At 41.7% G+C, this 18,809-nt stretch overlaps 1 protein-coding gene across 1 annotated transcript; it reads left to right on the top strand.

Moving 5' to 3' along the window:
* The first annotated feature begins 1,214 nt into the window (after positions 1–1,214).
* Positions 1,215–11,761, top strand: BCDIN3D (BCDIN3 domain containing RNA methyltransferase). Its single transcript, XM_028125512.2, has 2 exons — positions 1,215–1,472; positions 4,916–11,761. The coding sequence occupies exons 1-2, from the start codon at positions 1,239–1,241 to the stop codon at positions 5,558–5,560; spliced, it is 879 nt and encodes a 292-aa protein (XP_027981313.1). The 5' UTR covers positions 1,215–1,238; the 3' UTR covers positions 5,561–11,761.
* The last annotated feature ends 7,048 nt before the right edge of the window (positions 11,762–18,809 follow it).

The raw sequence follows: 18,809 nt of genomic DNA, 5'->3' as shown, positions 1-18,809 counted from the left end.
GGAAATTAATTCCTTACCAGATCTATGGTTTGCAAATATTTTCTCCCATTCTTTAAGTTGTCTTTTTACTCTATCAATGGATTTCATTGCTGTGTATGTTAGTTTGATGTCATCTCACTTGTCTATTTGTGCTTCTGTTGTCTCTGTTTTTGGTGTCATATCATGAAATCATTGCCAAGATCAGTGTTTCCTTTTGTTTCTAGCTATCAGTTTCAGGTCTTACATTTAAGTTCTTAATCCATTTTGAGCTGATTTTTGTGTAAGATAAGGGTCCACTTTCATTATTTTGCTTATGAGTATCCAGTTTTCCCAGCACCATTTATCAATACTGAGTTTTCATTCAACAAATATTTATTGAGCATCTTTGCGCCATGCATTATGGTAGGTATAGGGGATTCAAGGCTGAGAATAACATAATGGTTGCAAGCACATCCTCTGGAACCAGACTGCCTGGGTTCAAATCCTGGTACCATCATTTCTAACTGCATGACCTTGAGCAGGTTACAAATTAGTTGTAACCCACTGTCCTCATATATAAAAAAGGGATAACTACGGTCTTTTCTTCACAGGAGTGATATGACGATTGAAAGAATATATGTAGAGGTCCTAGACAGGTGTTTGGCTCCTGATAAGCACTCTCAAGTGCTGGCTCTTAAGGCACGGTCCTTGCCTCTCAAGGAGCTCACAACTTACAGTTGCCCCTATCCACCTGACTCACTTGGCAGTCAGGGCCATCTTGGTCTTCTGACACTTCAAGTGACCTGTAGCTCCTGGCTACCTTTTCCTGGAACCATGGGATGAACCGGGTGCAAGTTCCTGTATCACAGATACTTTGCGTGACTCTGGGTAAGTAATTTCTACCCTCTGGATCTCACTTAATGCACTTGTAAAGGAATGTAGCTGGACCAAAAATGATTTCCAACATCCCAACAAACTCCTTGTTCTGGGTACCTCAAGTTGAAACTATGTCAGCTTGGGCAAGTCACTTAACCTCTCTGCGCTGCCTTCGTTTCCTCACCTGTAAAATGGGATAATATTACTAACCACCCCCTAGCCTGCGATGAGGGTTCAACAAAGCAACGCAAGCCCGGCTGGCAGCGCTCTCCCGGTGGACGTCAGCCTTGAGACCCACCCGCCTCTGCCATTCAACGCACGCGCGCTGGTGCCCGTGCCGCTCGCAAGCAGGCTTCCGATTTCCGACTTCCGGTTCCGCCGGGACCCAGAGGCCAGACTGACTAATGGCGGCGTCCACGAAACAGGCCACCGGGGGCGTTGAAGAGGCCGCGGCGGAAGAGGAACCGCGAATTCTGGAACCCGGAGCAGCCCCATTTGGAAATTTCCCTCATTATTCCCGCTTCCATCCTCCAGAACAACGGCTCCGCCTCCTGCCCCCGGAGCTGCTTCGCCGGCTCTTTCCTCAGAGTTCCGAAACGAGGCCGATCGTGGGGCTCGACGTGGGGTGTAACTCTGGGGTGAGTGACGGGGGCGGGGTCGGAGGTCGGGGAGCCGGGCAGTTGGCTTCCTCCGCTTTCGCTGGGGCTTTGGTTCGGGCATGGCGTCACACCCATCACGACTTTTCCAAAAAGAATTTAAAGGCGTCGCGTGGGTGAACCCCGTGCTGCTGCTATGGGACCTCTAGGGTCCCACCACCATCTCTCTTAGGAATCTTGGAGAGGAATAATTTTTAACTCCGTTCCAAATTCCTGCGTCCCCTCCCGTGCGTTCGCCACCTCCCGGCCAAACCTCATGTGGGAAGGGTCACCGTATTTGGGCTTCCGGCATTTGCCTCCTGTCCAGCGTTAGCTGGCGACCTGGCTTCAGAGACGGGGCTTCTGGAGACCCACCTTTGGGAGCGTAGGGTTGGGATTGGTTTACTGGGAGATGAGCCGGGGTGACTGATTCATGTTTGGCATTAAGATTCGTGTGCCCCCCCCCCAAAAAAAGATTCGTGTGCCATATAGTGTAGGATGGACCCTGGAGCCAAGTGGATATTTATTTATTTATTTTTAAAGATTTTATTTATTTATTAGAGCATGAGAGGAGGGAGGCTTAGAGGGAGAAGCAGACTCCCTGCTGAACAGGGAGCCCGATGCGGGACTCGATCCCAGGACTCCAGGATCATGACCTGAGCCGAAGGCAGTCGCTTAACCAACTGAGCCACCCAGGCGCCCTGGATATTTATTTTAAAAGCATTGAGTTGACGGAGTACAGTGGAGAGGATCGAGAGGGAGAATACAGCTTCCTGGTGGAGGAAGGCATTGCCCTGTCTTCTTACCGCTATTGTTAAGCGTAGAGTGATTATAGTGAAATCACATCCAGAATATCGAAATGTCTGACACCTATTGTAACTACTAGCATATCCTAGAGAAGCAGACATTCTGACCCTATGATTGCAAATTATAGGCATGTAATAAAAAGTAAGTCTCTACTCCTGACCCTAAATTCTCCTTTCCCCCTACACAATGGCAACCGCTGTTTATAATTTCTTGGGCATGCAGCCTATGTGTACACAAGCATTTATGTATGTATAAATATCCTACCTCTTTTAGCTTTATACATAGTAGCACACTATTTTTCACCTTGCTTTTCACTTGATGATTTGGAGGTCACTCATGTCACTACATTCTTTTTTAGCAGCTTCAAAATTGTATGGATGTACCATAATTTATAGGGTGCTTTGTTTACATTTCTAAAACGTCCAGGCCCCACTCTAGACCTACTGATTCAGGATCTTGGGTGATTGAACCCTTGAGTCTGTATTTTCTTTTTTTTTTTTTTTTTAAGATTTTATTTATTTATTTGACAGAGCACAAGTTGGGGAGCGACAGGCAGAGGGAGAGGGAGAAGCAGGTTCCCCGCTGAGCAGGGAGCTCAATGTGGGGCTCCATCCCAGGACCCTGGGATCATGACCTGTGCCAAAGGCAGACACGTAACTGACTGAGTCACCCAGGCACCCCTATATTTTCTTTTTTAAGCTTCTAGGGTATTCTGAGATTGGGGAATTGAGGATGGAGAGGGTGAAGAGATGTGGAGGAGTGACTGATGCAGCAAAATGACTAGTCAAACTGGCATACCCAAAATCAGATTGGAAGAGGGAGCCAGAATAGAAATAAGTATGGAAATGGGGAGAAAATTAAGCAGCATAGTATAGGACCTTCCTACTCAAAATGTGGTCCTTGAGCTACAACATCAGTATGACTTGGGTGGCTTATTAGAAATCCAGAATCTCAGGGGGCGCCTAGGTCACTCTGACAGTTAAGGGTCCTATTCTTGATCTCACCTCAGGTCTTGATCTCAGGGTTGTGAGTTCAAGCCCCGAGTTGGCTGCATGCTGAGTATGTAGCCTACTTAAAAAACAAACAAACTAGAAATACAGAATCTCGGTCCCCCCGCAACACACAATCTATTAAATCAGCAGCTTTATTTTAATAAGATCCATAGGTGTTATGCATATCATTAATTATTAATATGGATATTAAAATGTGAGAAGCCTGGTATAGAGGAAAGAATCTAATGTAGCCTAAATCATTCCATGTACTGTGTGACATTGGACAGGTCACTAGCCTCTGAATCATAATTTTTAAAATACAGAATTTTTTGTGAACTATGCCACACATATAGAAAAGTGCCTAAAACATAAATTTACACTTTATGAATTATTATAATGTAGACACCTTTATCACAATAGTCCAGATCACGAATGAAACATTGTGAGTACCCCATGAATCCCTTATATCACTTCCCCTGTTCATAAACCGCCCCCTCCACCCAAAGGTAACAACTAGCCTGACTTTTATTATTTACTTGCTTTTCTTTATAGTTCACTATTTTTGTATCTCTAAACAATGTAGTTTAATCTTACCCATTTTTGAACTTCATATAAATGGAAGCTTACCATGTATTTTGTTTTGTGTCTTGCTTTTTTACTGAGCATTATATATTCAACATTGTCATCCATATTGATGCACTGAGCTGAATTCCTTCATTTGTAACTGCTATTTAGTATTCTGTCTTAATGAATATACCACATTTAAGTATCCATGCTACTATTATTGGACATTAGGTGATTTCCCGCCACACTTTCTTCACTTGCAAAAAGGCCTAAGTATTTTCCTTACAGGATTGTTGCACAGAGCAAAATGAGGTGATACATAAAAATGCCTTGAAAAAATGGATTAGAACAACACAAATTTGAATTGGTTATAATGGTTATAGAAGTCAACACTAGAGAAAGGAGATGGTGACTTGTTTAAGAGTCAAAAAGGTGCTGAGATGGTGAAAATCACAAATCATTAGACTTGGCTAGAAGGAAGATCAGCAGCGACTTTTGGGAGTAATGGATGTAGAAGCAGAATAACTCTCAGAAGGGGGTGGTGAAGCCAGGTAGTAAAATTGAGGTTGTAGAGTGAAGGCTAAATGAGGAATCTCTGGAATCCAGACTTACCCAACTACAAGTCTGAAAAGCAGAGTTTTATAAGATGGTGCTTGCTCTGTTCCTCACCTTCCTGATAAGGAATACAGGTTATGCCCTTAGAACTCTTTCCTCCTCACTAGGGTCTGAGATACCTAAAAAAAGAAAAGAAAAAAAAGTGAGTTTACCAGCATATTACTTAAGCTGGGAAAGACTGCTCTCGGCTCCTTTGCTGCATTCATTTGGCTGTAACTTTCAACCATACAACCCAATGTACCATCAATGTCAGGAAAGTATAGAGAGGACACATTATAGCCTGAGACCCCTGGAGGGCGCTGAGAACCTGCTCCGTGGAAAACTTTTTGGGCAACCTCCTTAGACTAGGAGCTTCACATCCTATAAAGCCAAGAGTAAGTGACAGTCCAATGGGATGATAAGAGAGAGGTTTTTCTTCCATTCACTGGTTGAGAGCTGCAATGACAAAGCTCTTTTGGATTTCTCTAGGATCTGAGTGTGGCTCTATACAAACACTTCCTTTCCCTACGTGATGGGGAGACCTGCTCAGATGCCTCAAGAGAACTCCATCTACTCTGCTGCGACATAGATCCAGTCCTGGTGGAGCGAGCTGAAAAAGAATGCCCTTTTCCTGATGCCCTGACCTTTATCACCCTGGACTTTATGAATCAAAGGACCCGGAATGTTCTCTTGAGCTCTTTCTTAAGCCAGTTTGGACGTTCAGTTTTTGACATTGGCTTTTGCATGTCAATAACCATGTGGATTCATCTGAACCACGGGGACCATGGCCTATGGGAGTTCCTGGGTCACCTTTCCTCCCTTTGCCACTACCTCCTTGTGGAGCCACAGCCCTGGAAGTGTTACCGGGCAGCTGCAAGGCGTCTCCGGAAGCTGGGTCTTCATGATTTTGACCACTTCCGTTCCCTTGGCATCCGAGGTGATATGGCCAATCAGATTGTGCAGATCTTGACCCAGGACCACGGCATGGAATTAGTATGCTGCTTTGGCAACACCAGCTGGGACCGAAGCCTTCTGCTCTTCAGGGCAAAACAAACCACAGAGACTCATCCGATTCCTGAATTACTGACAGAGGAAGGGAAAGAAAGGAACAGATTAAGATTCTGGAGACAGTGAGACAGGAAGGCAGGAAGACCAGGAAAGAGATACTGAATACTAAGAATTAAGTTAACTTGCCTCAATTCATGATTGTAAGGCAGCCTCAATACGTGGCAGAAGCTTTTGTCCAAGACATACAATTGAAAGAATCATTATCTATTCCCTACTGTTTGAGTTGATCCTGGAAGAGAATATATCTGTGGAGCAATGAGCTGGGTTATCCAGATTGAAATGGCCTAGAGAAAGTGATCCTGGTTCTAGGATATGGAAGGGGCTGCTTCCAGTGGTTAGAGACTTATACCAGGCTAGCCTTAGAATGTATCAGTTTCATGGGCAACTTGAATCTAATCTGGCTTCTTCAGGCTTTTTCTGGATTTACTCATCCTGCCTTTCAGGCAAAACCTCACAGTACAATCTGGAATGAAGAGTCACTGGCCTGGGTAAAGGAGAGGGTTAGTAAGAAAAACATCTTATCTTTCCAGAGCAGGTCAAGTCTCCAACATGCCCAGGTCCAGCACAACAGGTAACAGATACTGGCCAAAATGCACTGACTAGCATTTATAAAATGTTTAAAAGATTTAAATTATGAACCCAGTATCCAGCTGGTACAAAGAAATTAATGAAGTGGGACTGTATAATTATATATAATAAAAGTGACTTGAATATGATTTAGAATGCCCTGTGATTCTGGCATAGGTAGGAAACTTCTGCTTTTAACCACTCTATCCAGGGAGGTTTCAGCTCAAGAAAAAGAACCTCACCCAAGCTCAGAATGGAAAACATGCCAGAGAGTAAGTTAATTCAGGACTTTTTTTGTTAGCGTCCTCTGCCAAAGCATACCGGTATGGGGGTGGGAATATGTGCAGGGAAGCAGGCATAAAATGCAGTCTATAATTGGATGACTTTAGCATCAATGCTATGGGATAGGTGTCACTGATGTTTGTCAGGTTTTGATACCTATGAGTTGAGTCCAAGGGAAAGTGGAAGATGAAGAAAGATTTGTTTGGTGGAGAGTAGATGAGAAAACAAAATATACCTAGCTAAGAAGGGAGACTAGATTGATGAGCTTCAAAATCCTTAAGATCCTATTATTTTCTGAAGTTATAGGAGGAGTAGGGAATAAGAGAATCTGAACCACCAGTTAGACATTCGACCTTTTGATGGAGAAGTTAGTAAAAGTTCCCGCTAGAGAATTTCAGCTTCATGCATGAGAGAGCAAAAACTGGTGCAGTCCCTAAACGATAGGAGAATGGAACCAAAACCTTCATTTAGGAAAACCAATTTTTCTATTTTGTGCAGGATAATTATGTGGTTGGTGCTATTTCCAATCTCAGACTCCAGTACTACTTTTCAGTCTTTTTATATTCCTGCTCCTGATCACTTTCGTCTTAGTGACTCTTCTAGACCTTTACCCTTCTGCAGGTTCTTGACTCTGTATCCCTGCTCCATTAATCTAAGCAGAAGACCTAACCACCAACCAGCGCCATTCTTGTTTGCTGTGTCAGGAAGTCTTTTCTTGCCCTCAGTCTTAAACCCCTTCATCTTCCCTCCTTTTCACTTCTGAACTTACCCAGTGAGCTTTTACCCAAATAACCTCTGCCCGAATTCCTGATCCCAACCTCTACTACCTCTCCCAAACTGTGCTTTATTGAGGATCCCCTTGGTGTATCCTTGGCCTCATTGACTCCTTCCTGTCCACCTGCCAACATGCTCAATTCTTTCTCATCTTGAAAACCACCAACTTTTCATCTGTCCAGTCTCCCTTCAAGTTTATTCAGTCTCTCCCTCCATATCTTTACCATGAAACATGAGCAAAGCCCTTGAAAGAATAGACCCCACGGCATCTGCTCTCTCATTTCCCATTCGTCAATGACCCCCCTGAATGCCAAATCCTGAGGCTTCTTTTCAGTCTTCCTCCTGGGTCATGGCACTATTCAGCACTACTGACCCTTTCTTTGAACTGCTCTTCCTTGGTTTCTTCACCATGCCCTTCTCCCTTTATTTTCTTCATAGCTATCTCTTAGTTTTTCTCTACTCTTAAAGCAGTTAGTTCAAATTTTAATTGAACTTAAGTTATCTGGAGAGTCCTGGATTCATCTCCAGAAACAGTGATTCAGGTTAGGAATGGGGTCTGGGAATCAGTTGGTTTGATTAGATTTAAGTTTTTCTGCATTTTTTTTATTGTGGTAAAATGTATATAACATAAAAATTTACCATTTTAACTGTTTTTAAGTGTACAGTTCCATGGCATTAAATACATTCACAATGAGGAATCGGTTTTTTGTTAAAAAAAACCCCAGGTGACTCCTGGCAAACCAAAATAGACCACACTCTGGGTGCCTGGGTAGCTCAGTTGGTTAAGCGACTGCCTTTGGCTCAGGTCATGATCCTGGAGTCCCAGGATCGAGTCCTGCATCGGGCTCCCTGCCCAGTGGGGAGTCTGCTTCTCCCTCTGACCCTCTTCCCTCTCATGTGCTCTCTCTCTCTAATTCTCTCTTTCAAATAAATAAAATCTTTTTAAAAAAAACAAAATAGACCACACTTTGATTGCTTAGGGTCCCTTAGGGTCCATCCAGTCCTCTTCTACATATTTTTCCTCTAGTGAGTTCCTCCACTCCCATGCCTTTAGTGACCACCTATATGCTAATAACTCCCAAATATATTTCTGGCCCCACCTCTACAGTTGTAGATTAATATTTTTCCTGTTTTGTAGTCATATCGTCCTAGATAGTTCTTAGTCACCTCAGAGTCAACAATATCCCAAAGCAAACTCTACCCTCATTCCACACCTAATCCTATCTGTTGTTGCCATCCACCCATTGCTCAGGCTGCAAACTTCAGTTGAGTCTTCTCACTTATACTCCCCACATTGACAAAGTCACAAAGTCCGGTAAATTCTACCAATTATATGTAAGTCTCATTTATTCTATCCATGTGGCTGGTGCCTACCAGGCATTTCTGTGTTAAGTCATCTACCCTCTAATCCCTACTGCCAGTGTTCCTTTCCTCAAATATCTAGTTATGCTAGTATTATGCTTAAAAACCTTTAGTGGTTTCCTAGTGCCTAGAGTCCTGTCCTTTATCCAGTGCCTAAGCCAACGTTGTTCAATAGTAGCCACATGGTATTTAAATTTAAATTAAGTAAAATGAAATAAAATTTAAAAGTTCAGCTCCTCAGTCATTCTAGCCACACTGGAGGTGTTCAATAGCCATATGTGACTAGTGGCTACCTTATTAGCACAGATTTAGACCATTTCCATCACTGCAGAAAGGTATACTGAACAGCACTGGTCTTCATGCTTTTCCTCCACACACCAGTCACACTGAACTCACCTACCACCCTGTCAGATGTGCCATTTCCTTTCATATCTCTGAGACGTAGCACAAACTCCCTCTGTTTCCCTTCTTTCTCCCCCAGCTCTACCACCTTGCAACCTGGTTGAACCGTTTGTCCTAAAAGATGGCTCAGATGTTACATTTTGTCAGAAATCTTCCCCCCGGGGCGCCTGGGTGGCTCAGTTGGTTGAGCGACTGCCTTCGGCTCAGGTCATGATCCTGGAGTCCCGGGATCGAGTCCTGCATCGGGCTCCCTGCTCAGCGGGGAGTCTGCTTCTCCCTCTGAACCTCCCCCCCTCATGTGCTCTCTCTCTCTCTCTCTCATTCTCTCTTTCAAATAAATAAATAAATCTTTAAAAAAAAAAAAAGAAATCTTCCCCCCAACTCTTGTGGCACTTTGCATTTGTTACTACTTTCTAATGGGGACTTTGCGTGGAAGCCTCTATTATAGTATTTACCTCATTATATTGTCATTATTTATATGGCTCTGCCCTCCCCCCCATAATACTGATCTCCTCAAGCCTAACTTACCTTTGTACATTGAGGCCTAGCACAATGGCTGACACATGGCAGGCTGCTGAGAAGTACTTGTTGAGTTAATATATGAATGAACAAAAGAGAAATGTACCTGAATTCAAGTACTGAGAAGAAAAGGGAGCTCTATGATTGGGCAGAAGACTGCCCAGGAAACTGAAATGGGGAGAAATTAGAAAATTGAGAGAGAGAGATAAGCTTAGCCTTTGGCATGGAAGTTTGAGAGTTTTCTCAAACATATCTTTGCGATAAAATGTCCATTTTGGGACACCTGGGTGGCTCAGTTGGTTAAGCATCTGACTTCAGCTCAGGTCATGATCCCAGGGTCCTGGGTTCAAGTCCCCATGTTGGGCTCTCTGTGCAGTGGGGAATTGGCTTCTCCCTCTGCCCTTCCCCTCCCCACCCCCTGCAACTCATGCTCTGTCTCTCTTTCAAATAAATAAAATCTTTAAAAAATAAAAATGTCCATTTCAAGGCCTGGGCTATTGATGGTTTGGTACAGGACAGCAAGACTAGATAAAAAATTTGGAAGTCATTCATATACAGTGGGGTTTAAAAAGTAGTAAATTCCAAAAATACATGAATATGATGAGAGGCCCAGGTCCTAGGTCTGAGGGCTGCCAGTAGTTATTGAGTGAGGGGGAGGGAAGGAAGAACCAAAAGAGGTCTGGTTAGAAACAGGAGAAAAGGAAAAAAAGAGATAATAATATAGCACCATGTGCCAGACAACAAAGCCAAAGCAGAGCTGGGCTCTGAACCTGGGCAGTGTGGCGGCAGAGTCTGGGCCTTGGCTACCATGCCTTGTGATGTCACAGAAATCCAAGATTGGGAAGAGACTCCAGAGAGCCAGTGTAAAAGAGCATGAGCTTTGGAGTTACTGTGCTTCCTCAAGTTATATGTTCAAACCTGAGAATAGGGACCCAGCCAGGCCACGCTTGGCTATTCCAGATATTCTTAGAAATCCCCTCAGAGAAGTCGGGCCTAATTCTAGGTTGAGTAGTACTCTAGGTTGAGTACCTGAATAGCACTCCTGCTGCTGCCTACCATTAAACAGGCTTGGCCCTCCTGAGTGTTTTGGAAAAGCAGTTGGCAGCTACATAGAGCAGACACAGACACTCTTAAGTCTCTCTCAGTCCTAATTACCTTCTCACTGTACCTTTGACTCGCCAGCTACCCTAACCTTCCCCTGAATTCCTGAAATTCCCAATCTGCCCCAAACTTTGATCCCTGAGTAGGACCTCCTAAAAGTGAGTTTCAGTCTGTTTCATGCTTAGGAGGTAGGAATTCCAAGGCCACCTCCAGGGTGTATTAAGATCCTGAGATCAGTCAGATCCTTCTCAGCCCCATGAGATCAGTTTTGACCCAGGAACAGTGCAGTGGAAAGAATCAGGTTTGGAATTGAGATCTGTCAGTAACTCATTGCATGACCACCCTGTTCAAGTCACTTAACCTCTCTGAACCTCAGTTTACTCATCAGTTCAACTGAAATCACAAGACCTTCCTTTGCCTATGCCCAAATGAACTGGAGGGTGGACAGGTATTTTGCAGAATATAGAGTGTTAAAAACAAGCTGCTATGACATTCTATAAGTATGCCACAGACTACAGCTATGTTTGTTAGATTAAAGGCTTATGAGAAAAACATCTCTTCTCTGTAGAAAACATGCATCTTACTATCTCTGTTTTTTAGGACAAGAAAGTAATAAGTTCAGCTTCAGCACTACAGAGCATTGTAAAGGAGGCAATGCTGGGAGGGAATGATCACTGCTAATGGCAATGAGGCCAGTTTATGATGGTTTCCAGTGATCACAGTGGTTAGAGATGTGAATTTACCTACTTCTCTGTAAATCTTAAGGATACTTTGAAACCTCGTGACTCTGCTGCTGGCGCTCTCTCCCTTCACCAGGGCAGTGCAAAGAAATGTATATGAGGCTGGGGCAGGTTGAATAATGGCCCCCTAAGATGTTCACACCCCAATCCCTGGAACTTGTGAATGCCACCTTAGATAGCAAAAGGGACTTTGTAGATGTGTACAATGTATAGACAGATTAAGCATTACAGATTTTGAAATGGAAAGATTAATCTGGATTATCAGGACAGACCCTAATGTAATCACAAGTGTCCTTACAGGAGGGAAGCGAAGGAAGGTCTGACCACAGCAGGAGAGAAAGTGATAGAAGCAGGAGGTTGAGTGACGTGAGGAAGGGTTGTGAGCCAAGAAATGCAGTTAGAAAAGGCAAGGAAATGGATTCTCCCCTGAAGCCGCCAGAAGGAATGCAGTCCTGACGACACCTGAATTTTAGACTTCTGACCTCCAACACTGTAAGAAAATAAATTTGTGTTGTTTTAAGCCAGTAAGTTTGTAATGATTTGTTAACAACAGGAACAGGAAACTAATACAGGGGCTCTGACTACAATGAGATTAGACTACAAGCCAAGTGGCACCTGTCCCAAATAACTCCTTGATGGCAGAAAATGGCCCCAGTGACCGAAGGGATAGGCAGGGGCTCCATCTACGTGAGTAAATGAGGAATCCTCAATCACTAAAACCTTTGGGAGATGCTTCCGTATCTGAACCTGACCTCTTCTATTGGCTGAGCAGTTACCTGACCTGTTGAAAGGAACTGTTGTATTTCAAGTCTGTAGCAGTTAGTTTCAGAGAAGATGTATAGTATTCATGAAGATGAGGCCTTGATACCATGAAGGTATTGATTGCATACTGGCTTATGAGAGCCTTTGGAGACAGAATATCTTTGGCTCCAAGAGATCATCTTATTTGTCCTCACCGGCATAATTTAGGAGCCAACACTAAGTTTGATAAGCCTTCTTTAGGGACAAGAATAGACAATGGTCCTGGATATACTTTAACTTAAAATGTATATATATGTATGTATATAACGTGTATATATGTGATCCAGTACTGATCACATAATGATCATTTCAACATGTAGTCAATATAGAAATTATTAATGAGATAATGTTATTTTATTCCATCTTCAAAATCTGATGTGTATTTTAACTTGCAGCTTGTCTCAATTTGGACCAGCCAATTTCAGATGTGGCCAATGCATACACTTTTGTGGCAAATCAAGAAGTATTTTATCAAATTCCTTCTGTATGCCCAATGTGCTTTTAGCTGCTTTGAGGGGTAGGGAAAAGTAGATTAAAGAATCCTGGACTTCCAAAGGTTAGATTTGACGCACTCCGTAAATATGTTAAAGTTGAGAAAAGGAGGGGCTCAAACAAGGCAGCACGTTATGTGAGCTTCAGCAAAGGAAAAATCTTTGTGGGCTACAATGGGCATGGAAGACTTTTCTAGAGGATATGGGATTTGAGCTCTTCCTGAAAGGAATACAGCTTTTGCAATGATGGACAAGAGGGAAAGGAGGATGCCCTGTGAGCCTGGAGAAGGAACCTTTCAGCAGAGGTACAAAGGAATGGGTGTTGTGTACATTGAGAACAGACAGGACTAACTGGTTTATAATGGAGATGTCACTCTGAGCAGTACTGAGAAATAACAGTGGTCTTCGCCTTTTAAGTAGATTTTGGATGAAATGAAAAGAAAACCCATAAACATACTAGAGAAAAAATGTTTTAAAAAAGGTACTTTCTAAACATTAAAAGCCATCAGGGAAAAGACCAATAAATGTGACTACCTACGGCAAAGGAAAAAGAAAATCCAGTAAAGTCAGAAGACATACTCCAACTAGGGAAACAATTTGCAATACATGTGACAGACAAAGGGTGAATTTCATTATAACACAAACAACTCTTACACGTCTATTAGAAAAAGACATTCACAAAAAAATGATAATGGCAGACAAACACCTGAAAACTTGTTTAATCTTACTAATTACATGCAAATAAAAAATGCACGAATATTTCGGCACTTACAATAATATTCACAAATTTTTTAAACGGTGATGGTGAGAATGTGGGAAGATAGGTATTCTTACACCCTGTTAGTGGGGATGGTAAATTAGCATAACCATATGGAAGGCAATTTGTCGATATTTATCAAAACGTACACTGCACATACCCAGGAATTCCACTGCTAGGAATTTATCCTGTGGATATACTCACATAAATATGCAAGGATGTATGTACAATGTTATCCATTATAGTTGTCTGATAAAAGTGAGAAGCTGGCAACAATCTAAATGCCCATCAGTAGGAAACAAATAATATGGTACAGCCATGAATGGATTACTATGCAATTGTTAAAAAGAACAAGATAGTTCTATCTATGTTAAAATAGAAAGGTCTCCGAGATACTTTAAGTGCAAGAAGTAAGGTGCAGAACCAGTATGAATGATAAGATTCCACTTTTGTACCTTTTAAAAAGAATATATACATAGGAGGTAATAAAACATCTAAAAGTGAAAATCAATTTGCAGTATGAGCATATTTAGTCATATTGAAGAATTAGCCAGAAAGTTTAAGTGGCTCATTACTGGAAATGGGAAATGCAGCACATAATTGCTCTTGTGTTATTTGGTTTGTTAACCATATGCACATAATGCTTTTTTTTAAAATTTTTTTTAAAGATTTTTATTTATATGAGAGAGAGAATGAGAGATAGAGAGCACGAGAGGGAAGAGGGAGAAGCAGACTCCCTGCTGAACAGGGAGCCCGATGCGGGACTCGATCCCGGGACTCCAGGATCGTGACCTGAGCCGAAGGCAGTCGCTTAACCAACTGAGCCACCCAGGCGCCCCACACATAATGCTTTTTAAAAATAATGAATTTTAAATAAGTTTTGAAATTAAGTAGTATCTTTCTAAAAACAGCCTTCTAAAAGAATTATCATCGCCTGTTGCCCCGCCCACCTGCCTAACTTTTCCATCAAAGCACAGTTAAAATTCTTGAAAAAGTTTTAAATACTTTTTGCCTCCGTTCCTACTTTGTACATCTTTCTCAACCCTTCAGAATTTGGTTTTGCCAAAGTCACCAATGATGTGGCTAAAGTCAGCAGGTATGTCTCAGTCCTGATCCAACCTGACAGTAATATTGGGAACTTTTTTTTTTTTTTGGAAACTCCTTGGGCTCTGGTGACAGCACTCAGCCAGTTGTCTTCCTCCTTCTCTAGAGACCCCTCTCTAATGTTGCTGTTCCTTAGGGTTCTGTTCCAGTCCCTCTTCCCTCGCATGATCTCCACTCCATTTTTTCAGTTACCATCTATGTTCTGATGTTCTCATGCCTCACAAATCTCTTATCTCTAGTCCAGATCTCTCTCCTAAGCTTCAGAATTACTTATCCAACAGCATTATTCATTAATACTTTCCAACCTTTTCCATATCATGGCACACATAAAGAACGATGGTATTTTCATGGCAACACACCTTACCAAGACTGCTGTCTTTCCAAGGAAATTCGTGCTGCCCTGAGGGTTGAGAAAATATGCAGCACATCTATAACCTCTTCCTGGGGCACAACAGTTGGGAAGCTCTTACCTCTTGGATAGACATTTCCACTGGGACATCCTCCAGGCATTTCAATGTTAACATGTTTGGAAGTGAGCATATCATCTCCCAAAACTGCTCTTCCTCCAGTGCTTTCCATTTCATCGAGTGGCCCTACCATCCGCAGGTGACCTAGTCCAGAAGTCTTGCCTTAGCCCTCTGCTTTCCTCCCCTTCCAATCCCAAGACCTGCTGACTCTGTTACTCTTTATTTCTTGAGGTGATCTCTCCATTACCACTATCACTTTCCTAGTCCAGAGCACATCATTTCCCATTTTTCCCCTCAATTACTACAAAAACTTTCTGTCTGTTCTCCGACTTCAGTCTTGCTCTCTCTAAACTGTTCTCCAGATTGCAACTACAGTAGTCCTTCTAAAATGCAATTCTGATTATGCCAACCCCCTGCTTAAAACCATTCAAAGGACTGATGTGAGCAGTGATCTACCGGTCACTCATCAGCACCATATGCACCGTTAGACTATGCTACCAAACTTTATTACTAGCAGCTTGTAGCAACAAGAGGCCTAAGAGACCTAGCTTGTTTTATAACACAGACAACTCAAGTAAAGAACAATATGTGATGGGGTGCATAGGTGGCTTAGTCAGTTGAGCATCCAATTCTTGGTTTCAGCTCAGGTCATGATCCTCAGGGTCGTGAAATTGAGCCCCACGTCAGGCTCCGAGCTCAGCAAGGATTCTGCTTCAGATTTTCTCTTCCTCCCTCTCCCTCTGCCCCTCCTGCTCTGTCTCTAAAATAACTAAATAAATCTTAAAAAACAATACGTGATGAATGGTATATTACAAGGGTGGAAAACCAACTATGGGACTTCTGTATAATTTTTAATAATTTAAGTGAATAATACCACTGAGGAATTAAAGTGTCTTAAGCCCCATCATAGAAAGTGCTCATGGGGTAATAGTAGTTATACTTCTTAAACCTTCTATCAGTGAAAATGAAGGTTTATAAAGTATAGAGAATCTGCAAAATCTGAATGCCTAAATTTTCAGGTATACAAGAGCCTTTGAGTAAGGAGGGCAGATACTTGCTCTGAGAAGTGCAGATGTTCTGGCTGTGTTTTTTTAAAAAAGGGTAAACATCTAAGTGAAAAGTAAAAAAATCCAGATGGTCTGTTTATTTCCCAAAATTTAGTTATTTGGAAACATCCCCAAATAGTTAGAAATGCTTGGCGTACTATTAAGGTTTTTTTCCCTGTGCTTTTGAAATGCAGTAGATATAGGGAGTCTTACTGGATTTTTAAGCCCTGTGAGGAAAGGATCATGTCTAATTTTGGGTGTAAACCCATGACTAGTCCACTGATCCCGATTCAATAAATATTGGATGATTGAATGAATAAGAATTAATCACTGCTGCATGATTCCAAAAATGCCACTATCTATCATCAAGCTCCCTAAAGAGTCCATCAAAAAACTATTAGAATATGATGGCTTAGTCGGTTAAGCATCTTCCTTCAGCTCACGTCATGATCCAGGGGTCCTGGGATAGAGCCCCATGTCAGGATTCCTGCTCAGCAGGAAGCCTGCTTCTCTCTCTCCCTCTGTCTGCTGCTCCCCCTGCTTGTGCTCTCTCTCTCTCTCTATCTACCTCTGTGTCAAATAAATAAAATCTTTAAACAAAAACAAAAAAACTATTAGAATAAATGACTAATAGGGGCACCTGGATGGCTCAGTCGGTTAAACGCCTGACTTCAGCTCTGGTCGTGTTCTCGGGGTCTTGGGATCAAGCCTAGTGTCTGGCTCCGTGCCCAGCGGGGAGTCTGCTTGTCCTTCTGCCTCTGCCCCTCCTCCACTTGTGCTCTCTGTCTCTCTCTCAAATAAATAAAATCTTAAAAAAAAAAAAGGATAAATGACTAATAAATTCAATAAAGTTGCAGGATACACACTTAATATACAGAAACTGTTGTGTTTCTATATAACAAACTATCAGAGAAATTAAGAAAATAATCCCATTCACAATTACATCAAAAAATAAAATACCTAGAAATAAACCAAGGAAGCGAAAGACCTGTACTCTGAAAACTGTAACACATTGATGAAATTGAAGAAGACACAAATAAATGGAAAGATACACCCTGTTCATAGATCGGAAGAATTAATATTGTTAAAATGCTCATATTAGCCAAAGCAATCTACAGATTCAATGCAATTGCTATCAAAATACCAACGACATTGTTCACAGAAATAGAACAAATAATCCTAAAATTTGTATGGAACCACAAAATACCCTAAATAGCCAAACCAATCTTGAGAAAGAAGAACAAAGGTGGAGGCATCACAATCCCTGCTTACTGATTACAAACTATTCTGCAAAGCTATAGTAATCAAAACTGGCACAAAACAGATACAGAGGCCAATGGAACAGAATTGAGAACCGAGAAATAAATCCACACATATGTGATCAATTAATCTATAACAAAGAAGGCAAGAACATACAATAGGGAAAAGACCATCTCTTCAATAAATGGTGTGGGGAAATTGTGCAATTATAAGCAAAAGAATGAAACTGAACCCTTATCTTAATATTATACACAAAAGTCAACTCAAAATGGATTAAAGGCTTGAATGTAAGACCTGAAACCATAAATGTCCTCAAAGAAAATAAGCAATGAGTTCCCTGACATCAGTCTTAGCAATATTGTTTTGAATCTGATTCCAACAGGCAAGGGCAACAAAAGCAAAAAAATAAACAAATGGGACTACAGCAAACTGAAAACCTTTTTGCACAGTGGAGCAAGCTCTCAAGAAAATAAGGCAACTTACTGAATGGAAGAAAATGTTTGCAAAGCATAAATGTGATAAGGGGCTAATTTCTAAAATATATAAAGAACAATAGCAAAAACAAAAAATCTGATTTCAAATTGGCAGAAGAGGGGCGATGGGGCAAAAAAAATTTTTTAAATGAGCAGATGGTCTGAGTAGACATTTTTCCAAAGACACACTAATGGCCAACAAGCACATGAAAAGATGCTTGATATCACCTAACCATCACGGAAATGCACATCAAAACCACAGTGAGATATCACCTCACAGAATGGCTATTATTAAAAAAATAAATAAAAATAAAAAGTGTTGGGGCGCCTGGGTGACTCAGTTAAGTGTCTACCTTTGGCTCAAGTCATGATCTCAGGGTCCTGGGACTGAGCCCCATATCGGGCTCCCCGCTCAGTGGGAAATTTGCTTGTCCTCTGCCTTTGCCCTTCCCCCTGCTCGTGCTCTCTCAAATAAATAAATAAAATCTTAAAAAATAAGTGTTGACAAGGATGAGGAGAAAAGCAAACACTTGTACAGTGTTGGTGAGAATGTAAATTGGTGCAGCCACTATGGAGAATAGTATGGAAGTTACTCAAAAAATTAAAAAGAACTACCATATGATGCAGCAATTCCACTCTGGGTTTTTATTCCAAGAAAACAACACCCCCATGTTCACTGCAGCATTCTTTACAATAGCCAAGATATGGAACAACCTATGTGTCCATCAATAAATGAGTGGGTAAATAAGATGCGGTGTGTGTGTATGTATACATACATATATATAATACATATAATATACATACAATGGAATATTACTCAGCCATAAAATAGAATGCAATCTCGCTGTTTGCAGCAATATGGATGGACCTTGAGGATATTATGCTAAGTGAAATAAGTCAGAAAAAGACAAATACCCTATGATTTCACTTACATGTGGAATCTGAAAAACAAAACAAACGAAACCAGACATATAGATACAGAGAACAGACAGATGGTTGCCAGAAAAGAGGAGGGTAGGAGGGAGGCAAATGCATGAAGGGGATTAAGAGGTTTCAACTGCCAATTATAAATAAGTCATGGGGACGTATTTTACAACATGGGGAATATGGTCAATAATACTGTGTTAACTTTGGTGACACATGGTAACTAGACTTATGGTGATCATTTT

Source organism: Eumetopias jubatus, unplaced genomic scaffold (assembly GCF_037043125.1).
Source record: "Eumetopias jubatus isolate StellerSeaLion01/CBP00866 unplaced genomic scaffold, mEumJub1_p1.0 scaffold_8, whole genome shotgun sequence".
NCBI classification, from domain to species: Eukaryota; Metazoa; Chordata; class Mammalia; order Carnivora; family Otariidae; genus Eumetopias; species Eumetopias jubatus.
The sequence above is the reverse complement of the archived record's forward strand: the minus strand, read 5'-3'. Positions and strand labels throughout refer to the sequence as shown.